A 24,394-nucleotide genomic window follows, 5' to 3' on the forward strand; every position below is an offset into this window, starting at 1 on the left:
TTTTCCTAGGGAAATAATGTGGGTTTTAGAGATCTTTACTTTTTCCCTGTACTCTAGAAAGCACATCTCATTCATTAAAATAAACAAATATCAGGCCGGAGCTGTGGCTCATTTGGTTAATCCTCCGCCTGTGGTGCTGGCATCCCATATGGAGGCCGGGTTCAAGTCCCGGTTGCTCCTCTTCCAGTCCAGCTCTCTGCTATGGCCCAGGAAGGCAGTGGAGGATGGCCCAAGTGCTTGGGCCCCTGCACCCGCATGGGAGACCAGGAGGAAGCACCTGGCTCCTGGCTTCAGATCGGCGTAGTTCTGGCCGTGGCAGCTATTTAGGGGGTGAACCAATGGAAGGAGGACCTTTCTCTCTGACTCTCTCTCACACTGTCTAACTCTATTTGTCAAATAAATTTTAAAAATAAATAAATATCTTATTTAGAGTTATATTGAATATATTCTCCCTTAAAACTCATTTTCCTCTTTCTGCCTTTACATTTACTTGGAAGGAATTTTTTAAGAACAAAAAAGTCTTCTTATTGCATCTTAAGGTTTGAAGAGCTTTCATTTATCTGTGTTGAGACACACATTGTTCAATTTACTTATCCCTTTAAGAATTTATTAAAAACTATTTCAAGTTGAATTTCACAAAAATACTGAAAGACAATGATACACTATTTTAAATACAATATTGGTTAAAGTCACATACTTCTCTTTTATATCAATTAAACATACATGAATAAGTGAATACAGACTTTTCACTTCAGTTTAGATGCACAGATCTGGGGACCTCAGAGTTTAATGTTAGGCTTGATTTCTTCTTTCAGAGCCTCAGGGAAACAAAGCAGCAAAAATGCACTCAAGATATTTCCTTTCTAACCAAGGAGGGGGAGGAGACAAAGCCATTTGAAGCGGCGAGTGCAGGGGAGTTCAGAGCGGTATGCAGTGAAACCTAGAGGCTAGCCCTACACAACAGTGAGCAGCCATCCCCACCACCGCACCGCCTTGTTCTTACCGTAAGGATGGCTGTGTTCTCATCATCAGACCACTGCAGGGAAGAGAGAACAGAAACAAAACATTAAATTCTGTGCTGGGCTTCCATCTCAAAATCGTACACACAGAGGAGACTTTTTTTCTGAACACAAATTATATGTAACAAATATATGGCACAGAGAGATTTTTCACATGATTGCCCACCTTGATGACCCTAAGAACTAAATGTCAGGATCATTTCAGAGATCACTTATACTAGAACACTGTACAGAACAGACTGTCTTTAACCAACCTGGATTTCCTCAGCTTCATCATCACTGTCTGGCTGAGAGTTTGCTGGTGGATCTTCTCTAAAGAACAAAAAACAAAAACATAAAACAAAAATTTAGCAGAAAAAAAAAGACTTTGAAACCATGTAGTCACAGATGTACTAAGTATATTTAAAAAAAAAAAAAAAAGTAAGGGTCAGCACTGTGGTGTAGAAGGTTAAGCTACCACCTGCAACGCCAGCATCCCATATGGCTGCCAGTTTGAGTCCTGGCTGCTCCACTTCCTATCCATCTCCCTGCTAAGGCACCTGGGAGAGCAGTGGAAGACAGCCCAAGTCCTTGGGCCCCTGCCACCCACGTGGGACACTCTTGGCTCCTAGCTTCGGCCTACCCAAAACCCTGCCATTGCAGCCATTTGGGGTGTAAACCAGCAGATGGAAGACCTCTCTCTCTCTCTCCTTCTCTCTTTGTATCTCTGCCTTTCAAATAAAGAAAATCTTAAAACAACAAAAAAAGCATTAAAATTGTAGAACAATACAAGGAAAAGTTCATTTCTGGAGACAGAAACTAATTAAAAAAAATAGTAGAACTAATGAGAGTATACTTCCAGTAAGAGACAGCAGAATAAAAACTTTCTGCCCTCTTCGTGGAAATCACTAAAAGCAATGGAAAGAAAAACTCCAACCTCATCTCTGATAATATTAAGCTTCATCTCTGACTTTGAAGCCCCAAATATGACAAAGAGCTGCCAAAGACAGAGACAATCTAACAAGGTGAAGGGAGACACCCAAAGGAAACCTCGGCACAGCTGTCTACACAGCTGATGGAACACCCCTGGGAAGCAAAATCGAAAAGCTGCTCTTTGCACAATGAAAACAGAGTGCGTGGGCTGCTGTCAGGAACTACTCTGGGTCTAGACTGGGCCACCAAAAAGGGAGGGGGAGAGAGAGAGAGAGAACAACGCACTCAAGCACACTATTTGTGAAGAGGCCAGTAAGCAACGCATTCGTCAGGCATTTGGCCTAACAGTTAAGATGCAGACTGGGCTCAATACCTGGCTCTCGCTCCTGACTCTAGCTGCTCACAAAAGCAGACCCGGGGAAACACAAGGTTATGGTTTAGGTAACTGTGTTCCTGCCACACCTACACAGGAGATCTAGAATGAAATTCCAGCTCCCAACTTCAGTCTAGCACAGTCCTGGCCATTACAGGCACTTGGAATGAATGAGAGCTCTCTCTCCATCTCTCAAATAGATAAATAACATTTTTATTTATTTGGTTTTTTTTTTTTTTAATTTATTTGAAAGTCACAGTTACACAGAGAGAAGAGAGGCATGGAGAGAGAGAGAGAGCAAGAGAGAGGTCTTCCATCCAATGGTTCACTCCCCAGATGGCTGCAACAGCCGGAGCTGTGCCGATCTGAAGCCAGAAACCACTTCCAGGTCTCCCACACGCGGGTGTAGGGGCCCAAGGACTTGGGCCATCTTCTACTGCTTTCCCAGGCCATAGCAGAGAGCTGGATGGGAAGTGGAGCAGCCAGGTCTCGATCAGGCACCCATATGGGATGCCGGTGCTTCAGGCCACGGCATTAACCCACTGTGCCTCAGCGCTGGCCCTTATTTATTATTTTTTAAAGTTTTTTGGAAATGAAAACTTTTTTATAAGATTGATTGATTGATTGGTTTTAGGGTCAGAGTTACAGAAAGGAAGAGACACAGAAAGACAGAGATCTTCCATCAGCTAGTTCACTCCCCATACGATTACAGTGGCCAGGGATAGGCCAAGCCAAAGCAAGGAGCTTCTTTCGGGTCTCCCACATGTCACAGACACAAGTAGTTGGGCCATCTTGTGTTGCTTTTCCCAGGCCATTAGCAAGGAGCTGGGTCAGAAATGGAGCAGCCATCAGAGAGATCTTCCATCTGCTGGTTCACTCCCCAAACTGCCGCAACAGCTGGAGCTAGGTCAAGCTGAATCAGAAGTGGAGCAGCTGGGACTCAAAACCAGCTGGGATGCTGGCACTGCAGGCAACGGCTTTACCCACTATACCACAACACCACCACCCCCAATAAAATTTTTAAAAAGAAAAAAAATTAGATTTTAAAAATGAGGGGACAGGTGGAGAGGAGGGGACCAGTAGTCAATCTTCACTGCCTAGGAGGAAGCGAAGACTCAGAGAACCCAGAGGGAGTAATCAGAACACTGCCCTGGCAAATAACCATCCTAGGAAGAACTCACATCACTGGATGGAAAAAATCAAAATAAGAACCGGGTGCGGACAGCTGGCCTCGCAGTTAAGACGGCCATGGCTCATACTGGAGGCCTGACTCCCATCTCCTGCTAATGAGGATCCTGGCAGGCAATGGTGATGGCCCAAGTAGTTCTTCTAACCTCACTGCTAAGCAGGTTGATTTTCTAGAAAAAAAATGGACTTGCAGAGGTTAAGTCCTTGGGATCTTTCCTGTTATTGTAGGAGAGTTTAAGAAGTCAGATACATAATGACCCCAAAGAATATGGAAGCCTGTGAAAGCCACAATGAACAGTGAAAGCACTAGCCCCTTCCTTCCTCCCACCCTGCTCCTGGAAGGAACAGGATTCTTCTGTTTGGGAACTGAACCATCCCATAGGTATGACCTACAGATACCGTCCTCTGAGGATCCTCCATCAACACTTGCTTACTACAACCCCTAGTCAACAAACATGTATACAAACTTTGCAAATGCTTGTGTGTACGTGTATGTATTCCTCTCACTCTCAATTATTGAATGAAGACCAAGAACTGTAAGAAAACGCAACAAAGTCTCCAAGATGAAACAAAGCTTTTGAAAAACAAGAGAAAAAAAAAAGATAGGTGAAAGAAAAAAAGCCAATAAAAGGACCAGATGAAAATATTTTTAAAAACCATCAATATCCTAAAACATAAAAAAGGGACAGCATCCATGAAAGAAGAGGAGACTGTAAAGAAACAGGAAAAGAATTTGTACAAACTGAAAACATGACAGATGAAATTTAAAACTTCCATAGAATGAATAGGAAAAAAAAATCAAAATTATCCAGAAAGTAGAAAAAGAAGACTAAGAGATAGAAAACAGAGAAGAAATGAACAAATTCAGAGAATTAATGTAACATATTAATATAATTACATAATTATAATTAACTCAATAGGAGTTCCAGAAAGAGAAACAATAAAAGAATATCATATTTTTTGATATCCCCAAACCGGAAAATACTAGTTTCTATAATAGAAGGGGTCATCAAGTACCCTGTACAATGAGTGAAAAGAATAAAACAAAACACCTTAGATGTGCAAAAGATGCCACAGCAATCCTTTTCATCTCTCCAGACATGCCACTCGAAGGGTGACTTTGCCACTCTGCTCATCAGGAAATAGCATGTATTTCCCACCCTGCACTTTAGACTGTCTTCAGGACTCATTCTGACCAACAGAAGGTAGCCCAACTAACACTACGTCTCAGAACCTAGCGTCAAGAGGACTCATAGCTTCCACTCGCAGCCTGATATGCTGCCACTGCTCTGTAAAGAAGCGAAGGCTAGGGGCTAGCGCTGAGGCACAGCAGGGAAAGCCGCTGCCTGCAGTGCTGGCATCCCATATGGGCGCCAGTTCAAGTCCCAGCTGCTCCACATCCGACCTAGATCTCTGCTATGTCCTGGGAAAGCAGTGGAAGATGGCCCAAGTCCTTGGGCCCCTACACCTGCGTGGGAGACCCAAAAGAAGCTCCTGGTTCCTGGCTTCGGATCGACACAGCTCCAGCCATTGTGGCCATCCTGGGAGTGAACCAGCAGATCAAAGACCTCCCTCTCTCTTTCTCTCTCTCTCTCTGATTCTGCCTCTCTGTAACTCTGCTTTTCAAATAAATGAATCAATCTTAAAAAAAAAAAAAAAAAAGCTAAGGCCAGCCTTTCTGAAGATGAGGGATCACATGGAGCACAATGCCAGCTGACCATATCAACTGCCAGCCCTGTGAGTGAGGACATTTTTAGACCATCCAGCTCAGACAAACTGAGATGACAATACCCAAGTAATGACCTTAGCAAAATCAACAGAAAGCCTGCTCACTGTCAAGACTATGGGGGATCTGAGATTTTTTATTTACAGGCTAACAAGTTAGGCTCTCCCACTTTCAAGGACATTAGCAGACAACACGAGATTCCTGGATCAGAAAACGAGGGCTCTACCACTCATGGCACAGCATGAGTCGCATCTCATCTTTGCGTCAGGTCCCTCTTCCCCCTCCACTCCACGGGGGCAACACAGGGTGGCCTGTGTTTGTGTTACAGCCGAGGAACTCTGAGCTCAAGGAATCCCACCTTTTATAATGGGCCACAAGGAAACCTGCTCAATCTCCGACCCAGGGGGACACGTTATCTTTCCTTATCCTGGACCATGAACAAACCTGTTCTCTGCACTAGACGGAGACATCATCCCTACCTCCTGAGACTGCTTGCTACATAGACGTCCTTGAAAAGATAGTTGAGAACAAAGGCTGGCAGTTCCTCTGTTTGCAAGGCGAACAATAAATGAGAAATTTTTTTTAAAGATTTATTTTATTTATTTGAAAGACAGGGTTACAGAGAGAGGTAGAGACAGAGAGAGAAGTCTTCCATCCACTAGTTCACTCCCCAGATGGCCGCAATGGCCAGAGCTGCGCTGATCCGAAGCCAGGAGCCAGGAGCTTCTTCCACGTGGTCTCCCACGTGAGTGCAGGGGCCCAAGGACTTGGGCCATCCTCCACTGCTTTCCCAGGCCATCGCAGAGAGCTGGATTGGAAGAGGAGCAGCTGGGGCTAGAACCGGTGCCCATATGGGATGCCAGCGCTTCAGGCCAGGGCTTTAACCCACTGCTCCACAGCACCGGCCCCACAATAAATGAGAAATTTAAAGAGACCCAAGGAAACGTGTCTCCCAACATCTGGCTGAGTTACCACTGACATGACAAATAAGATGATTACTTTTTAAGCTACCAAATTGGGGGGGGGGGGTGTCAATATAAATATAAAATATGAAAGAAGAAATTCTAAAAACATTCATAAAGAAAAATAAATGAGAATGAAAATGGGACTTCATAGCATCCTAGAAGAGAGTAGGCAATAGCCTTTGAAATCAAAGGGCAATTTTCTACCTAGAATTCCATACTGGGCCAAATTCTGCTTCCCGGCCCCTGAGTATAAGCAAACACTCTCAAGTGGAAGAGAATAAAAATTTCTACTGACACAAAAACTCAAAAGCTTTTCCTCCTAAGCATTCTAAAGCACATGCTCCGGAGTAAATCAACAAAAACAAAAACGTAGTATCCAAGTAACAGAAAATCCAGCACAGAAGGAAAGCCCATAGCAGAGAACTGTATTCCAGACCTGCAAAATGATGGTTCAGACTGGAACAGATGGCTAAAATGAGTTCTCCAGGAAAGGAAAAAGGGAACTGTCCAATTTGGAACAGTACTTGAGAGTTTAGAAAAACAGCTAATAGGCATATGACCTGCCTACTAGAACATTTGCAAAATATTTGTGATAGACACATAGAAAATAAAGGGAATTTCAACAATACAATTATTAATTCCAGGAAAAACAGTTATTTTTAACAAAGGTAATCATATTATAAAATATGACTCAGCAGTCAACAGTGATGACATAATACTGTAAATACTAGGTACTTAACGAAAAATTATAATGAAGAAGGTATAAAAGGGCTTATCTCCAACGACCATCACAGAAAGTCAAGAAACTAGAATGAAGATGGAGATAATATTTTAAAATAATAGTATAAATATTTTTGCTAAAAGGGATGAAACTACAGAGTAATTCCATTCATATTTGTTGAGAGTTACTATGTGCTAAGTGATCTTCCAAGTGGTAGCAATCACTGGAGAGGGGTATCCTCTTTTGTATATCAAAAAAATGACAATAGTTTATCAGTCTGCTGTGATTTTAGTTAATGTAAGTCAGCTCCCCAAATTTTAATCAACTCTATAATCCACAGAACTGAGTTCCCAGACCCACAAAGCTAAGAATCATATTCTGTACTATAGTGATAATACTAAGACACTGTCAACTTGTGAAATCCTGCCCAAGTAGCTAACTACTTTGTCTTACCTCTCTTTAAATTCTACATGGTGGGAGTGTGGGTGGGAGTGCTGATATGGTGGGAAGAATAACTATATCCCTAAAGTTGTACTCATGAAATTTGTATTCCTTAAAAAATAAATTGAAAAAAAATAAAAAGAAAAAAAATTCTACATCATGTTTTTAAATGCAACATGATCTTTTTAAGGTGATTTACTTAATCTCACAATAAAAAAGGTGCCCAACAAGAAGTTGACAATGTATTTTATCACTCCAAAATCACTTACAATTTTGATACTATAACACAACAATCTAAAAAAAAAAAATTGTAAGTGATGTGTTCAATTATTCAGGAGAACCTACTGCAGCACTCACTGTGAGGTCTGACACCACACGGATTCACTTGCAAAGATGCCAATGTGTATCAATCTGCAAGCTTTCTAAGGGACCCTAAACCCTGAGGACTGAAGTGATCAAAGGATGATGTGAACATTTAGGATTCTTCTTAAAAAAAAAAAAAAGATTTATTTATTTATTTGAAAGAGTTACAGAGAGAAGGAGAGGCAGAGAGAGAAAGGGAGAGGTCTTCCCTCCGCTGGTTCACTTCCCAGATGGCTGCAACGGCTGGAGCTGTGCTGATCAAAGTCAGGAGCAGGAGCTTCTTCCGGGTCTCCCACACAGGTGCAGGGGCCCAAGGACTTGGGCCATCTTCTACTGCTTTCCCAGGCCATAGCAGAGAGCTGGATCGGAAGTGGAGCAGCCGGGACACAAACCGGTGCCCACATGGGATGCCAGCACTGCAGGTGACAGCTTTACCTGCTACACCACAGCGCCAGCCCCCATTTAGGACTCTGTGTGCTTTGTTACATGTTGCAAAGAGCTGGCATACAACAGCACTGGCTCTGAAGACAGACATAGTGTAGATATCTCAGCTCTGCCACTGTCAGTCAAGAACTCTGCATCATTAGCCCATCTATAGAACTGAGGTAACAGCAGCTACTTCACAGAGTTGTCAAGAACCAAAATATGAGTATGCTCACCACATGTTTTTATGATTGGCGTCTATCACTATTCGGTCTTAAAGGAGACAGAGTCAGAAAAGAACTCGAGATTCAAAGAAGACAATGTGGATTGGTGCTTGGAAGGCACAGACAACCTGAGTCAGACCCAGCTGTGGACCCAGTGCAAGTGTCACTATAAAAACTTCCTGGGTCACCCCAGCTTTCGATGATTTACTTAAAGACACTGCTTTTCAGAATACTGATGCTTCTACTCAAAAACATTTTTCAAAACACAACTCAGACATCCACTTATTTGTTTGACTTGGTTCCTAAGCCTAGATTCCCAAGAAAGGGCGTGCCGTCTATCTTGTTACTGCAGTAGCAAGCTCAGCACTCCCCTCACAGTAGGCATCTAGTAAATGGTCAGTGAAGGTAAATCATTGTCTCCACCAGCAATGCACTTCAACAGCCCCTTTTCCCACACGCCCTACAGGCAATGATGAACAAACATTCCTTCTGTCTAAACCCTGGATACACCCTCAGTACCCTCAACACCTCATTCCAGGAAACCATCACTATTGGATCTGAGTTGGCAAACAGCATCAACTATTTGGCATCTTTGATCTATTTTATTATCTTGACTCTTTGTAGAGACTATCATAGGAGAGTAGAATAACCATGTTCATCCATTTACTTATTTAACAAATTATGTGTCAAGCCCAGACTGTTATGACTATAAACAGATACCTTATAAAGCTTACTGTCCATGGTGAAAGGCACATACTGTACATAGAAGTAACAGGAAGTGGGGAATGAAGCAACAGCAGTGATGGCAGACCCTATAGCCATTTCCTACTTCCTTGTTCATAAAAACTCCAATCTGTACAGATACTAAGTGCTCCTGTGCCTCATGGATTTCTCCCCAGTCACAGTAGTGACTACCGATCAAGCTTAACTAACCATGGCTATACCATCTTCCTTCCTAATGACTGTGACCCAAGACTAATCAAAACAAGACAGAGGCTCCTGAGAAGGTTTTCCCTGGTCTTAAGAAGGGACAAAAGGGGCTGGCACTGTGGTGTAGCAGGTAGAGCCACCATCTGCAGCACCAGCATCTCATATAGGTGCCAGTTCAAGGCCTGGCTGCTCCACTTCTGATCCAGCTATCTGCTATGGCCTGGGAAAGCAGTAGAAGATGACCCAAGTGCTTGAGCCCCAGCACTCACATGGGAGACCACAAAGCAGCTCCTGGCTCCTGGCTTCAGACAGATCCAATTCTGGCCATTGTGGCCATTTGGGGAGTGAGCCAGTGGATAGAAGACCTCTCTCTCTGCCTCTGCCTCTGTAATTCTACCTTTCAAATAAATAAATAAAGCTTAAAAAAAATGAAGAGAGAGAGAAAGAAGGGCCAGGAGCCAAGAACTCATAGATTCTGGCCTCCATATACAGTGTGTGAGAACATGATGCTTAGAACTACTGCACCTAACTTGAACATTAGAGAAGAACACCAAGAAATGATGGAGAAGCTGATTTTGAATCCTAATATGACCAAATGACTGAACCTTGCAATAACACAACATTACATGAAACAACATGCTTTCCTCATTGTTGAAGTCAGTTAAGCCACTGGATATCCTATTACTCGAAACCAATTCATCCCAGCTGATACACAGAACAAACATCAAAGCCACTAGATGGCAGAGTAAGGAAGGTAACAAGATGTCAAACAGCAAAAAGGCCACACTTATCTCATGGCAGATGAAAGTGAAGAAATTATAATCAAAAACTTGCTTTCCTTTTTAAAACCTCTATGTACTCATAGAATGACAAATGCCCTAACCACCACTCTGACCTTAGAATCAGCCCTTAAGGCATTCAGATCTGGCTAAAAAGCCCATGAGAGCATTTCAGGCATGGAAAGCCAAGACACTGTGGCAAAGAATGAGCCACATGAAGGATCTCTGTGAGTAAGATCCCAGTGGAAAGAAGGGGCTATCAAAGGAGGAGGTACTCTCGGGGCCAGCGCTGTGGCCCTGGCCTGGAGCGCTGGCATCCCATATGGGCTCTGGTTCGAGACCCGGCTGCTCCACTTCTGATTCAGCTCTCTGCTATGGCCTGGGAAAGCAGTGGAAGATGGCCCAAGTGCTTGGGCCCCTACACCCATGTGGGAGACCCGGAAGAAGCTCCTGGCTTCGGATCGGTGCAACTCCGGCCGTTGTGGCCAGTTGGGGAATGAACCATCAGATGGAAGGCCTCTCTCTCTCTCTCTCTCTCTGTAACTCTGACTTGCAAATAAATAATCTTAAAAAAAAAAAAAGAAAGAAAGAAAGAAAAGAAGAAGAAGGTACTTTTCTCTGAAGAAAGGAGAGTTTGTGGACTCAAGAGGCTTCTACAGCCTTGGCAGCTCATGACAAGAGCCTCAGGTAATTACTGACATAATAAACAAGAGTGTCAAGTGTTAAATCAACAACAGGAGTCACAGTGCACTTGCTCCCCATGTAGGACCTCTGTCCTTAATGAGTTGTACTATGTGAATTAACGGTAAAACTAGTCTTCAAACAGTGCTCTATACTTTGTGTGTCTGTGTGGGTACAAACTGCTGAAATCTTTATTTAGTATAGAGTTGATCTTCTGTATATAAAGATAATTGAAAATGAATCTTAATGAAGAATGGGATGGGAGAGGGAGTAGGAGGTGGGATGGTTTGGGGGTGGGAGGGCAGGTATGGGGGGAAAACTGCCATAATCTAAAAGTTGTACCTATGAAATTTATATTTATTAAATAAAAGCTTTCTATAAAAACAAATCTCTATGTAGTGGGGCCGGCTGCTGTGATGCAGTGGGTTAAGCTGTTGTCTGCAGAACCTACATCCCATATGGGTGCCAGTTAAAGTTCCGACTGCTCCACCTGATCCAGCTCCTTGCTAATGCACCTGGAAAAGTAGTGGAGGATGGTCCAAGTGCTTGGGCTCCTGCACCCATGTGGGAGACCCAGAAGACCCCGTCTCTTGGCTTCAGCCTGGGCCAGCCCTGGCCGTTGTGGCCATTTGAGGACTGAATCAGTGGATGGAAGGTCTCTTTCTGTGTCTTCTCTCTCTCTAACTCTGCCTTTCAAATAAATAAATCTTATTGTAAAAATTCTACATGACAAATAACTTGGAAACTTAGAAAAAAGATTCAATCAGGAATCTCATCTTCTTAAATAGGTACATTAAGCACATCAATTGGTACAAGTATTAGGAGAAGCTATTTGGCAATACTGGCCAAGAATCTTTACAATCTTTGCTTTATCACTGGGGTCTGGGATTATTACTGGATAGAAAAAAAAAATCCCAAGAGTTAACAATGCTGTATCCAAAATTATGTTCACTGCAGAATTATTTTTCAGTAAAGTTGTACATGTACCAATAACTCTGAGAAACAATTAGGTTACGGCAAATGAAGACATGGAAATCATGCAATCATTCAAAATAATTTTATATTATCTAAAAACCCCAGAGATGAGCTTATGCTATGAGGGTCAATAAAAAAATACAAAACCACATATGCAGAACGATCACAACTTAGGATAAAAAAGACATTAAAGACTAAAGAAAATATGCCAAAATATGGACAGTGCCTGCTTTGAGGTGGCAGAATTACAAATGATATTTTTTTCGACTTCTTTATTCTTTCCTGCAGTTTTCAGATTCACTCTAATAAACAAGTATTACTTGTATGTGTGTGTGTGTGACAGAGCATGTGTGTTTTCAAAGGGCAACCTTGGGATGCACACTGGCGTAGCAGGTTAAGCCACTGCCTAAAATGCCCACATCCCTTATCAGAGTGCGGGTTCGAGTCCTGGCTCCTCCACTTTCCATCCAGCTTGCTATTAATGTGCCTGGGAAGGCAGCAGATAATGACTCAAGCACTTGGGTTCCTGTCACCCACTGGGAGTCCAGGATGCAGTTTCTGTCTCTTGCCTTCAGCCTGGTCCAAACCTGGCTGTCCCAACCAGTAGGGGAGCAAACAAGCAGATGGAAGAACTCTATCGCACTCTCTCTCTCTTTCAAGTAAATAAAATGGCAGTACAGCTCAGTGAAGGGCATACTGCCCCTTCTCCTCTCCACTACCCCCCCCCACCATTTCCTCCCTTTTTGTTGAGACTCTTGGTACAAGAACTAGAGTCAACATCCCCCAGACTCCTTGCAAAGCAACTGGCAAAAGATATGTCACACGGGGCAGCCTGTGAAACAGTTAAGAAAAAGTTCCCAGTGGCTTCTAACGGTCCCCTACTCCCTACTTCCCGCCAGCTGCAGTGGCAGATTCCCTCTTCAGCCAGATAAAAACCCAGTCTTATACACACTATGCATGCAGTCTCTTCGCAAAAACAGTCTCCCCTTTTTGCTTCAGTAAAGCAACCCGTCTCTGCTGAGATCCATCTCTGCCTCCATCTCCTTTTCGTCTCATTTCTGGGGATATGAAAGGCCAGAACCCCAAGCTATTCCAAACCTAACATAAATAAGGGGGCCTTTCACTGTGGCATAGAGGGTAAGGCTGCCACTTACAGCGCAAGCATCCTGTAGGCACACTTTTTAAGTCTCCACTGCTCTATTTCTGATCCATTTCCCTGCTGACGCACCTGGGAAAGCAGAGGAACATGGCCCAGGTGCTTGGGCCCTGCACCCATATAGGAGGCCTGGCAGAAGCTCCTGGCTCCCAGCTTCGGTCTAGCCCAGCTCTAGCCATTGCAGAAATTTGGGGAGTGACACAGCAGATGGGAGATCTCTCTGTCTCACCATCTGTCTCTCTCTCTCTCTCTCTAACTCTGCTAAATCTTTAAAAATAAATAAATCTTTAAAAAAAAAAAAACTTGTACAAATGAAAGAATTTTAAGGCATTTCATATTATCATCTCCTCACCATTTCAGAATTTATCTTACCAAACAAAGCAAGTCACACATATTCTATAGTCTGTGCTAAAGAAAGATGCTTAACTGATATATTTTGAATAGTTTATGGGAGTTCAACTAATGGCCAACTAATAGCAAAAAAGGAAGATTCAATAAGTGTAATTTATTAACTTTACTATCTTTATTTGTAAATATAACACTGTATCACTTAATACAAGGATATATTTCAGATAAGGCGCTAAGATTTCCACATATTAATAGATACAGTTATGATATCCTATAAGTAATATTTTAAATATACACAAACTCACTTAACTAACTTTTATTTCTGAACTCAGGAAAGCAAAAGAGGTTAAGATAACAAGGAACACACTAGATGGATACACACCCAAGCCTACATACAAAAACACAAAAACTGAGCCTTTAAAAAAAATCAGGTTTCACAAATACTACTCAGCAATAAAATGGAATGACACAAATGCATCTCAAAAGAATCGTGCTGAGTTAAAGATGTCAGACACAAAAGAACGCCTGGCATACAATTCTGTGTATATGACATTCTAGAACTGACCGATCTAAGTGAAGAAACAGGCGATGGGAACCCTTCTTAGCAATGGAACTGTTCCACATTTTGAATGAAATAGGTGTTTACAGATCAGTGCATCTTACTGTGAGTGCACCTCATTTCAATTCCATCTATAATTACCAAGTTTTCAACCTATGAAAGTAATCCTATCTAAAATGACTCCCCTTGTACAACCAAAGGCTCAATAAATCTGCCGCTGCTTTTCTCCATCTGAGCCAGCCACACCGCCGTTCATCTGTCTGGCTATTCAGTCAAAGCATGGAAGGCACTCTGAGCCCTCCCTCTCCGTCATCAAGTTCTGAAGCAGCACTTCTCCCCTTCCACTGTCACCAGCTTAGCTCCAGCCCATCACCGGCCTCAGCTGAGCCAGTCAAACCCCATCCTCACAGTCTTCCCTGTCTGTAGCACCGTAACCAGCCACCGCTCTGAAACTGGAATTCGAACAAGCACTCTCTTGCTTGGAGCCCTTCAGGCCTTCCTGTCACCCTCAGAATAAATTCTAGGGTCTTGCACATGACTCATTTACCCATCTCCCTCATCTGAACCCTGAAAAGCTCTTCGCTGTTATCAGCCATGCCTCTCAGCACTCAGCCGTCTCTGTTCCAGCCACATGACCTTTCCCAGCCGCTTAGTCATGGTCTCCCATTCCCTCAGCATGGGCCATTCTTCCCTCTGCCCTTCAACCAACTGTGTTCCCCAACCTTCCACTCCTTCAGGGCACACACCCTAACCCTCCCACCACCCTTAGCCCTCCCAGCAATTTAATGTCAGTGACCATCTCATCTCCTTGACAACATTTATCCCAATTTTCACTGATATATCTTCTTGTGTGTTTGCTTAACGTTCATCCTGAGATTAATGACAATGAGACTAGTTAGTAATTCTTAAGACTGTATAATAGGGGGCCAGCGCCGCGGCTCACTAGGCTAATCCTCCGCCTGCAGCACCGGCACCCCAGGTTCTAGTCCCAGTTGTGGCGCCGGATTCTGTCTCGGTTGCTCCTCTTCCCATCCAGTTCTCTGCTGTGGCCTGGGAGGGCAGTGGAGGATGGCCCAAGTGCTTGGGCCCTGAACCTCCATGGGAGACCAGGAGGAAGCACCTGGCTCCTGGGTTGGGATCGGTGCAGCGCACCAGCCGCAGCACACCGGCCACAGCGTCCATTTGGGGGGTGAGCCAACGGAAGGAAGACCTTTCTCTCTCTCTAACTCTGCCTGTCAAAGGAAAAAAAAAAAAAAAAGGACTGTACAATAGGGGCCCGCGCTGTGACAGCGGGTAAAGCCACCACCTGCAGTGCCGGCATCCCATATGGGCACTGGTTTGAGTCCCAGCTGCTCTACTTCCGATCCAGCTCACTGCTATGGCTTGGGAAAGCACTGGAACATGGCCCAAGTCCTTGGGCCCTGCACCCACGTGGGAGATCTGGAAGAAGCTCCTGGCTTCTGGCTTCGGATCGGTGCAGCTCCAGCCGTTGCAGCCAATTGGGTTGTGAACCAGCAGATGGAAGACCTCTCTCTCTCTCTCTCTCTGTGTAACTCTGATTTTCAAATAAATAATTTTTTAAAAAAAGAAAAAAGAGTGTACAATGTACTGGGCTGGACATATTACACATTATTGCTTTTTATCCTTGCAACAACCCTAGGAGATAAGCACTGCACTATCATTCATCCAATGTACAGACAAGGAAACTGAGGCACAGAGTTAGCAAATAATGAAGACACGATGTGAACCTAGCAATCTGACTAAAGAACCAGCACTGTGTCGCACCGACTCCCACAAAATATAAAGCTAAGCTGCCAACCCCAAAAGGGCAGGGGCCCTCAGAGATCTGTGTATGGCTGCATAGCACCATGTGCTGGACAGCACTGCTAACAGCACTTCACAGCACTGGCCTTAGCTGGGGTCTTGTGCAAACATCCGGACAATGAAAATCAGCCTTAGGAATCCTTCAGTATGTTTACAGTACTGAAATCTACCAAGTATCTTCTAATCATAAGAGTCATTTCAGGGGCCGGTGCTGTGGTGTAGCAAATAAAGCCACTGCCTGCAGTTCCAACATCTCATATGGTGCCAGTTTGAGACCCGGCTACTCTACTTCCGATCCAGCTCTCTGCTCTGGCCTGGGAAAGCAGTGGAAGATGGCTCAAGTTCTTGGACCCCTGTACCTGTGTGGGAAGACCTGGAGGAAGCTCCTGGCTCCTGGCTTCAGATCGGCGCAGCTCTGGCTGTTGCAGCCAATTGGGGAGTGAACTAATGGATGGAAGACCTCTCTCTCTGTCTCTCCTTTTCTCTGACTTTCAATAAATAAATAAACAATAATATAAATGTACAATAAACAAAATAAACAAATAAATATTTTTTAAAAAATCATTTCACTTATATTATAATCTCATTTATATAAGCTTATAATGTTATATTTGAGAATAAGAAAATTCTGCCTATAAACACCCCAAAGTTGAGACTTGTCTACCTTTTCTTTATCCTCCAACTTTCCAAGTTAGTGAGGTTCTAAACAAACAATTTTCAGGTTAAAGTGCTGTGAATACCAAAACGGAAATATAATCCTGAAAGCCACACTAAAAATCCATTATGCAAAGCATGGAGTCAAGTTAGTGTTACTGAAAACACAGACAACTCTAATTACACGTGTAAGGTTCATTCACCCAACAAATGTTCATCAAGCATCTCTTACCTACCAGGCATTGTTCCAGGAGACGGGGTGAACAAAACTGGGCAAGGATATACTCTCTTCAAGTTGGATTCCAACAGAACATTAAGGGAATTATTACTCAGATGATCTCAGTGTTATGGAGAAATATATAGATAAAGAGTGATGAACCAGCAAGGTGCCCTATTAGCAGCTATTTTAGAAAGGTGAGAAACAGACATTTAGATACTATGACTTCTGAGCAGAGACCTGAATGAAACACAGAAACTTCACTAGATTCCATACTTAAACTTTTTCAAGTTTGCTCTAAAAAAGTCGGAAATGCAGTAACTTCCCTTTCCCCCACAATTCTGGGAACTACTTGAGCAGCTTCTAGAAGGCGGGCATGAGCCCATGGAATGTCAATTGTGGGGAACAAAATGTTGAGAAATTAAATGATAAACCTGGGGCCGGAGCTGTGGCACAGTAGGTTAACACCCTGGCCTGAAGCCCCAGCATCCCATATGGGCGCCGGTTTGAGACCCAGCTGCTCCACTTCCGATCCAGCTCTCTGCTGTGGCCTGGAAAAGCAGTGGAAGATGGTCCAATTCCTTGGGCCCCTTCACCTGTGTGGGAGACCTGGAGGAAGCTCCTGGCTCCTGGCTTCAGACTGGCGCAGCTCTGGCCTTTGCGGCCAATTGGGGAGTGAACCAGCAGATGGAAGAACTCTCTCTCTCTCTCTCTCTGCCTCTCTCTCTGTGTAACTTTGACTTTCAAATAAATAAATAAATCTTTAAAAAAATTATATATATTAGCAAAACTTTCTGTTTGTGATGAACAATGAACTTCTCATTTTAAAAACTCAAGGATCTCAAAGGCTTATAATGAATGGGCCTTTGCCCTACTCTGCTACCTTTAGAAGGGGAGGTTATCACCATAGCCATTCTCTAAAGGCACAGATGGAAGGAACTGCTGAATTCACAAGCTATTTGAAGGGGCAGTATTAAATTCTGAAACTACTAACTGAGCACTGACAAGGAATATGGAACCAAGATCAGCGCATAATTTTGGCCAGGAAAAAAACAAATGTGTTAAAGGGAAGGAATGATGCCCAAGTTACTTCATTCATTTTTATATGGTAAATGTCGAGACCTACAACAGTTCTTTATGATAAAACAAAGAATTTGTTGGTGATATACCGTACCTTCCTGAAACCACCAGAGTTCCATCGTCCAGTAAATAATCCTTCACATTCTGAGGAAGCGGAAGAATGACACTAAAAACAGAAAAACAAGAAAACACCAGAGAGGCATCATTTTAAAAGACTAGCGATATGCAGAGTGAAAATATTCTACTAGCAGTTAATGTCTTATTTGTTCCATTTATTTTAATCCAAAGTGGAAATGTTAATGACATACATTTGGTAGCCACAGACTAGGGACTGGAATCACGTGAATAAATACTGCAGTTTACACATTACCAGGCTTGTCTTTGTGATACAGAAACCAAACAGCAGCGGCTACATCCAAGGGACCAGATGGAAAATCACAATACGAAAGCAACAACTCTGAGTGCCCACAAGTGTTCTGAGTCTTGAAGAAATCCGAAACCAGCAGGTATATGTGGCACCAAAGGAAATCAGCGAAACAAAGCAGAAGATTCATAGCCCAGGGCCAGCTTCCTAGACGGAGGACACAGGAAGACTGGAGAGCTGGGAACCATTCTTTGGTTGGCAATGCACACCTCAGGCTAAGAAGTCACAGTGTGTTTGGATGAATTTTGGTAGCTTTCTAGTCATCTGGTCACCAGAGACAGGAAGCTGCTTAACTCCACACGGCTTTAGCTTCATTTGTTTCAGATGACAGTAAGAAAGGATGGCAAAGCCATACTTGTGAGGCCGGCCAGTGGGGCTGGGGGTCCATGGGCCCCTTCAGACACAGGTGGAATGTCTTTTTTTTTTTTTTTTGACAGGCAGAGTGGACAGTGAGAGAGAGAGACAGAGAGAAAGGTCTTCCTTTTTGCCGTTGGTTCACCCTCCAATGGCTGCCACGGTAGGCGCGTTGCAGCCAGCACACCGCGCTGATCCGATGGCAGGAGCCAGGTGCTTCTCCTGGTCTCCCATGCGGGTGCAGGGCCCAAGCACTTGGGCCATCCTCCACTGCCTTCCCGGGCCATAGCAGAGAGCTGGCCTGGAAGAGGAGCAACTGGGACAGAATCCGGTGCCCCGACCGGGACTAGAACCCGGTGTGCCGGCGCCGCAAGGCAGAGGATTAGCCTATTGAGGCGTGGCGCCGGCTGGAATGTCCTTCTTAAGCAAGCTGTCAGCTGTGGCTGGAAAGCTGTCTCCAGGCCAACTGGCATCTCCCCCACCACAGCTTCTTGTGCTGCATGTGTGACCTTGCGGCTTTAAATCACACGCTCAGGGTGGCTGCATCTTTCACCCAGAGCTAACAGAGAAGGGAAGGCTGAGCCTCTAAGGAGACAGTCTCCAGGAGACCCCGCTACCTCCTTGAGCCCCAAGCCAATCAACATGCATATATGAAACCCCGTCCAATGGGCACCCCCAGTAGGATAACCCAATGAGCAGACAGTATGCCTTAAAAACCCAGACACTTCCTCAGAGCCAGCATCCTGCTCGGGCACTTGGCCTGGTCTCCTCTCAGACCAGACGCTTTCTCTGTCGCTTGCCAATCAAAGTGTCTGCCTCCTTGCAAATTGTTTCCCTGGCTTTTTATCTCTACACTAAGCTGAGGAAAAGAACCTACCAGACTTGCTCCGGCAACCGCCCTCCCCTCCGTGACTGGTAACAACTTGTAAACTCAGCTTGGGGGGCTTGAGCCTGGCAGCAAAAACCCCCCGCATGCTGGATCAGGGTACTCGGGTTCACAGTCTGGCTTCCATGCCGGCGTCCTTGCTGATGCAGCCTCTGGGAGTTCCTGGCTCCCAGCGTCAGCCTGGCATTGCTCTGACCATTGTGGGCATCTGGAGAGCCAACCAGCGGATGGGAACTCTACGTACGTCTCTGTCTCTCTGCCTCCCAATTTAAAAAATTTAAACCATGGGATCACTCATTTTTTTTTATCCTGTAACTATAAATAATCAAAACTTCCTGCCATCGGTAACTGAAAGTTGTGCTATAATTTTGATCTTGAGGCATATCTATTTGTTTAAGTTCTTTTTAATTATTTATTCTCATTTCTTACTTGAAAGGCAGAGACAGACAGATGGAAGGAGACTTTCTATCTGCTGGGGCTAGGGCTAGGCCAGGAGCCTGGAATCCAATCGGGGTCTCCCACACTGCGGGGCAGGGACCCAACTACTAGAGCCATCACGTGCTGCCTCCCAGGCTGCACAGGAGCAGGAAGCTGGAGGGGGGCTGGGACTCAGGCCCCCCCCACTCCAGTGTGAGACGCGGGAGTGACAAGCGGCATCTCCACTGCAGAGTCAAATGCCCACCCCCAAGGCATATATTTTTCAAAAGTAAAAAAGACTACAGCTGCTTTTAGAGTCAATGGAACATCAAACACATGACATGTCTTACATATTTATTGAACAAGCCTTTTGGCATATTCTTTTTTTTTTTTTTTTTTTTTGACAGGCAGAGTGGACAGTGAGAGAGAGAGAGAGAGAAAGGTCTTCCTTTGCCGTTGGTTCACCCTCCAATGGCCGGCGCACAACGCTGATCCGAAGGCAGGAGCCAGGTGCTTATCCTGGTCTCCCATGGGGTGCAGGGCCCAAGCACTTGGGCCATCCTCCACTGCACTCCCAGGCCATAGCAGAGAGCTGGCCTGGAAGAGGGGCAACCGGGACTAAAACCCGGTGTGCTGGCTCCACAAGGCGGAGGATTAGCCTATTGAGCCACAGCGCCTGCCCCCTTTTGGCATATTACAAATTTATTTTGTATACAGAAAGAGTTAATCATGGGCTACTTAGGTTTTAAAAATTAATATTTGATTTTAACAGGTTACACTGTCACATTTGAAAGCCTAGCTCTTCCTCAGGCTTTTAAATCCAGCTAACAAATCTTATTATTCCATCTGTAACTCTACTAAATTTTAACCATTTTTAAGTAAGCCTTTGCAACTTAAAAGTCTCTTTAAAACTTTAAATTCTGTTTAAAAACTAGTCAGTTTTCTTGTTTATTGTGTTGTCTGATTAACAAAAAGCCTTCCCAAGTATTTAGCTCTTATAAAACTAACGAATTAAACTGTAAGTATAGTGAATCTAACATTCTCATAAACTTGCCAATACTATTTAAGAATTCGAAAATTTTCTCATACACTTTAACATAACAATTCAAAACCAAGTGCACAACCTAAATTGCTTGGTATATGCAAATTATCCTCAAAATGGCAGATTCTTAGACACTAAATATATTCAGCTGAAAAATAATTAAACTCAAGTTTAAATTATTTCAACATTGGGGCCAGCGCCAGGGCTCACTTGGTTAATCCTCCACCTGGGGTGCCAGCATCCCATATGGGCGCTGGGTTCTAATCCTGATTGCTCCTCTTCCAGTCCAGCTCTCTGCTGTGGCCCAGGGAGAGGGGGAGAGGGACAAGTGAAGGATCGCCAAAGTGCTTGGGCCCCTGCACCCACATGGGAGACCAGGAGGAAGCACCTGGCTCCTGGCTTCAGATCGGCGTAGCTCTGGCCATAGCAGCCATTTGGGGGGTGAACCAACGGAAGGAAGACCTTTCTCTCTGTCTCTCTCTCTCACTAACTCTATCAGTCAAATAAATTAAAAAATAATACTAAAATAAACAAATAAATAATTTCATCACTTCCATATTTAATTCTAATTCTCTCTGGGGTTAAAGATACTTACTTTTTTTTTTTAAGATTTATTTATTTGTTTGAAAGGCAAAGTTACAGAGAGGCAGAGACAAAGAGAGAGAGTCTTCCATCTACTGGTTCACTCCCCAAATGGCCACAAAGGCTAGAGCTGGGTCAATCTGAAGCCAGGATTCAGGAGCTTCTTCTGGGTCTCCCACATGGGAGGACTTGGGCCATCTTCCACTGCTGTCCCAGGCCTTTACCAGGGAGCTGAATTGGAAGTGGAGCAGCTGGGACTCTAACCAGCACCTACAAGGGATGCTGGCACTGCAGGTGGAGGGTTTTACCCACTGCGCCACATCGCTGGCCCCAAAGATACTTACTTCTTAAGGAAACAATATAACCCCCAAAGAATTAGAGGTGATTTTTCCAAGAGAATTTGAAGTTTACCTTCTCAGTTCACAGATATGCAGGGTTGTTTTCCTCCCAATGAGACAAGACAGACCTCTCTTTAATGTCACTAATACCTCTCATCCCCAAATGGACGATTTCAGAGCCACACCCTTGTTTTGGAGTTACACCAACTTTCAGTCTGAGCCGAATCTGTCTCTCCCTCCACATTTCATTATCCTTTGACTGGATTCAAAACATCACCTGTTTGATTCCACTCTCAATTCTTCGCCTACTCTTCCTATTTACCAGGTCCACAACTCTTACGGATGCTAGCGGACATGAAGTCAGATTCCGCATGGCACTCAGGAGTCACCCGGTTCTACAGTCACACTTGGGGTCATCCTAATGACAGTATCTTGTCAATCAACAAGGATGCCAAGGTGATTCCACTAAGAACCAAAACCCTACGAAGGGGAAAAGACAGAAAAGAAGAAAAAAAAAATCATAGTACAACAGTATAACATGGCAAGTGCTGTTCCAACTGCAGATATAGCAAGCGTTACCAAACACAGAAGATACAGGAACTACGCCTGGCCATACACAAGCCATTGCCAAGCAAGCTTTACGTGGAGCTAGTGAGGCCCTACAGAGTGACCATGCAAGTGAGGACCCAGTGAGGCCAGGCTGACAGACTTAAAGGAACTAAATGATCCCTGCCTTGTAACTAACATCAAGCTGGTAAGTTTTTTTTTTTTTTTCCTCAAAAATTGTGCTTAAAATCCCCAGCACCACCATCTGTTCGCGTTTTGCCTCACTTGGAGCCCCTCTCCAGGCCACTCTGGCTGGAGGTCTCTCATAAATCTTGCTTTTAAATATTAAAAAACCTGAATGACAAAGCATCTATCTATCGCATCAACTGGATATATTTTTTGCATACAAGCAAGATACTCTAATGGAATTTTAGATGTAAAAGGGGTCCTTAGAACATGATTTACCATAACCTTCATGTTCTGGGGGGTGGGGACTGATTCAGATTTAAGAAGCTAAAGTGGCAGGATCAGTCACGTGGCTAATTATTCTTCAGCTTGAGTCAAAGTCCTAGAACTTGCCAAAAACTCTGAGTTGTGATTAATAAACACCAAACCATAATGCTGAGCCAATAACTGGAATATGCCCTTATCGGCAGGAAAGCTGACCCTGGCCACATCACAGCTCCACCTGACTGGCCTGAGTGGTGGAGGGACCCTCTGCCCTATGTTAGGTTCTTCTGCTGGCACCACAGGGCTAAGCAGACCGAAGAAAGGGTTTAAAGGCAGAGTGAGAACGGTATGGGGTTTAGTCGGACCAGAAAAATCCTACCCGTTGGATCACTTCTTTTTCACTCTCAGCTTCCTATGAATGGTACACATTTTAAGCAAACAAAATCTGTTTATCCTCCAAGGGGCTTTTCTTAAATCTAAAAAGTAACAATCAACATTTTTGTGTGTTTACCATGTGCTAGAAACAGACTCAAACCTTTTTAATGTTTCATTTTATTTAATTCCCAGGATGATCCTATTATTTTCTCAGTTTTCCAGATGAAGCTTAGGGAGATTAAGCAATTTGCTCAAGATGCTGGTGGAACAAGACCTGGGAGCCAGGCACAAGGCTTTGACTTCAAAGCCCAATTTTTAACCCCTACATGCTTGTGCTGGTTGATGGAAAACAACAACAACAACAACAAAAAAAAAAAACCTGCACCAGCAGCTACCAAAGGTGTTTGCACAGAAACCCCTGGCGGTTTTAAGAATATTTGTATTCGTGTGAAAAGCTCTGCCAAGGCCAAGGATGTATCTTCCCTGACACCAATACAAAAGAAAGAACCCCAACCATCACCTCAGATCCAAAGCCCACTCTCCATTCTGCAAGTTAACCAAGGGTTGGGAGTATCAGCTAGGGAGAGAACTTGTGACAGTGCAGGAAGTACCTGCTCCTCCTGCTCTTCCCTTCGTTTTGGGGTGAATCCATCTATCTTCAAATGCAAACATGATCTGCCTCTGTGCTACCCTGAACTCCATCACTACTCATACACTAGCGTCGCTGAAAGCAGAGCCCGTGTCTGAATAACAAGATGAAAAAGAACTGTCTCTTTAATAATCTCCCTGTGCCCTTCCACGAATCTCTCTCACACACACACACACACACACACACACCATCTCTGCACTCACATTCTGCATCCAATGGCCGGGATGAAAAGTTAAGGGGTAGGCGGTGTCCCAGTGACAATGCAGGCCTACGAGGGAGTGAGCAAAAGCCAGCTCTGTCCGTGTTAGCGAGTGACTGCTTCGGATCAGACCCGGGGTTACGACCCTAGCCGCCTTGCCTACACCACCTTGACTCTGGAACGAAGGATGCCTGTCGTGCCTACCAGCGACGCCCCCCCTGATCTAGGCCGGAGAGCTCCAAGACAAATCCCGCCTCACGTCTCACAACAACGTCCCCCTGCCCTGCACACCATCGCGCTGCAGCCTCACAACAGACGCAGGGCTGGGTCTGTCTGCTGGGATTGTCGTCATCAGACCGTGGCGGCGAGCAATGAAGTCCCGCGGCGCTCTGGCCAGCGACAAAGCCACGACCCCTCGGGTCTCCCGAGCGCCTGGCGCTCCAGGGCAATTCTCACAAGTCGCGATGCGTCGACGACGCTAATCCACAAGGCACCCTGCCTCCGACCCTCGCTCACCACGACCTAGCCCCCTTCCTCCCCGGCACACGCTCGGCCTCGCGACAGAACGCATGGC

The 24,394-nt window shown here is 44.5% G+C and overlaps 1 protein-coding gene across 2 annotated transcripts in view; it reads right to left on the bottom strand.

The window, feature by feature from the left end:
- CDC123 (cell division cycle 123) overlaps positions 1–24,394 on the bottom strand; it is a 73,935-nt gene that overhangs the window by 48,982 nt on the left and 559 nt on the right. For both annotated transcript variants that reach the window (XM_062210900.1, XM_062210899.1), the window contains exons 3-5: positions 17,653–17,724; positions 1,274–1,331; positions 1,004–1,036 (exon numbers count right to left, since the gene is read on the bottom strand). In XM_062210900.1, the coding sequence (XP_062066884.1) occupies positions 1,004–1,036; positions 1,274–1,331; positions 17,653–17,724 (163 nt within the window). The remainder of the gene's footprint in view (positions 1–1,003; positions 1,037–1,273; positions 1,332–17,652; positions 17,725–24,394) is intronic.

This window comes from Lepus europaeus, chromosome 14 (assembly GCF_033115175.1).
Source record: "Lepus europaeus isolate LE1 chromosome 14, mLepTim1.pri, whole genome shotgun sequence".
Taxonomy (NCBI): domain Eukaryota; kingdom Metazoa; phylum Chordata; class Mammalia; order Lagomorpha; family Leporidae; genus Lepus; species Lepus europaeus.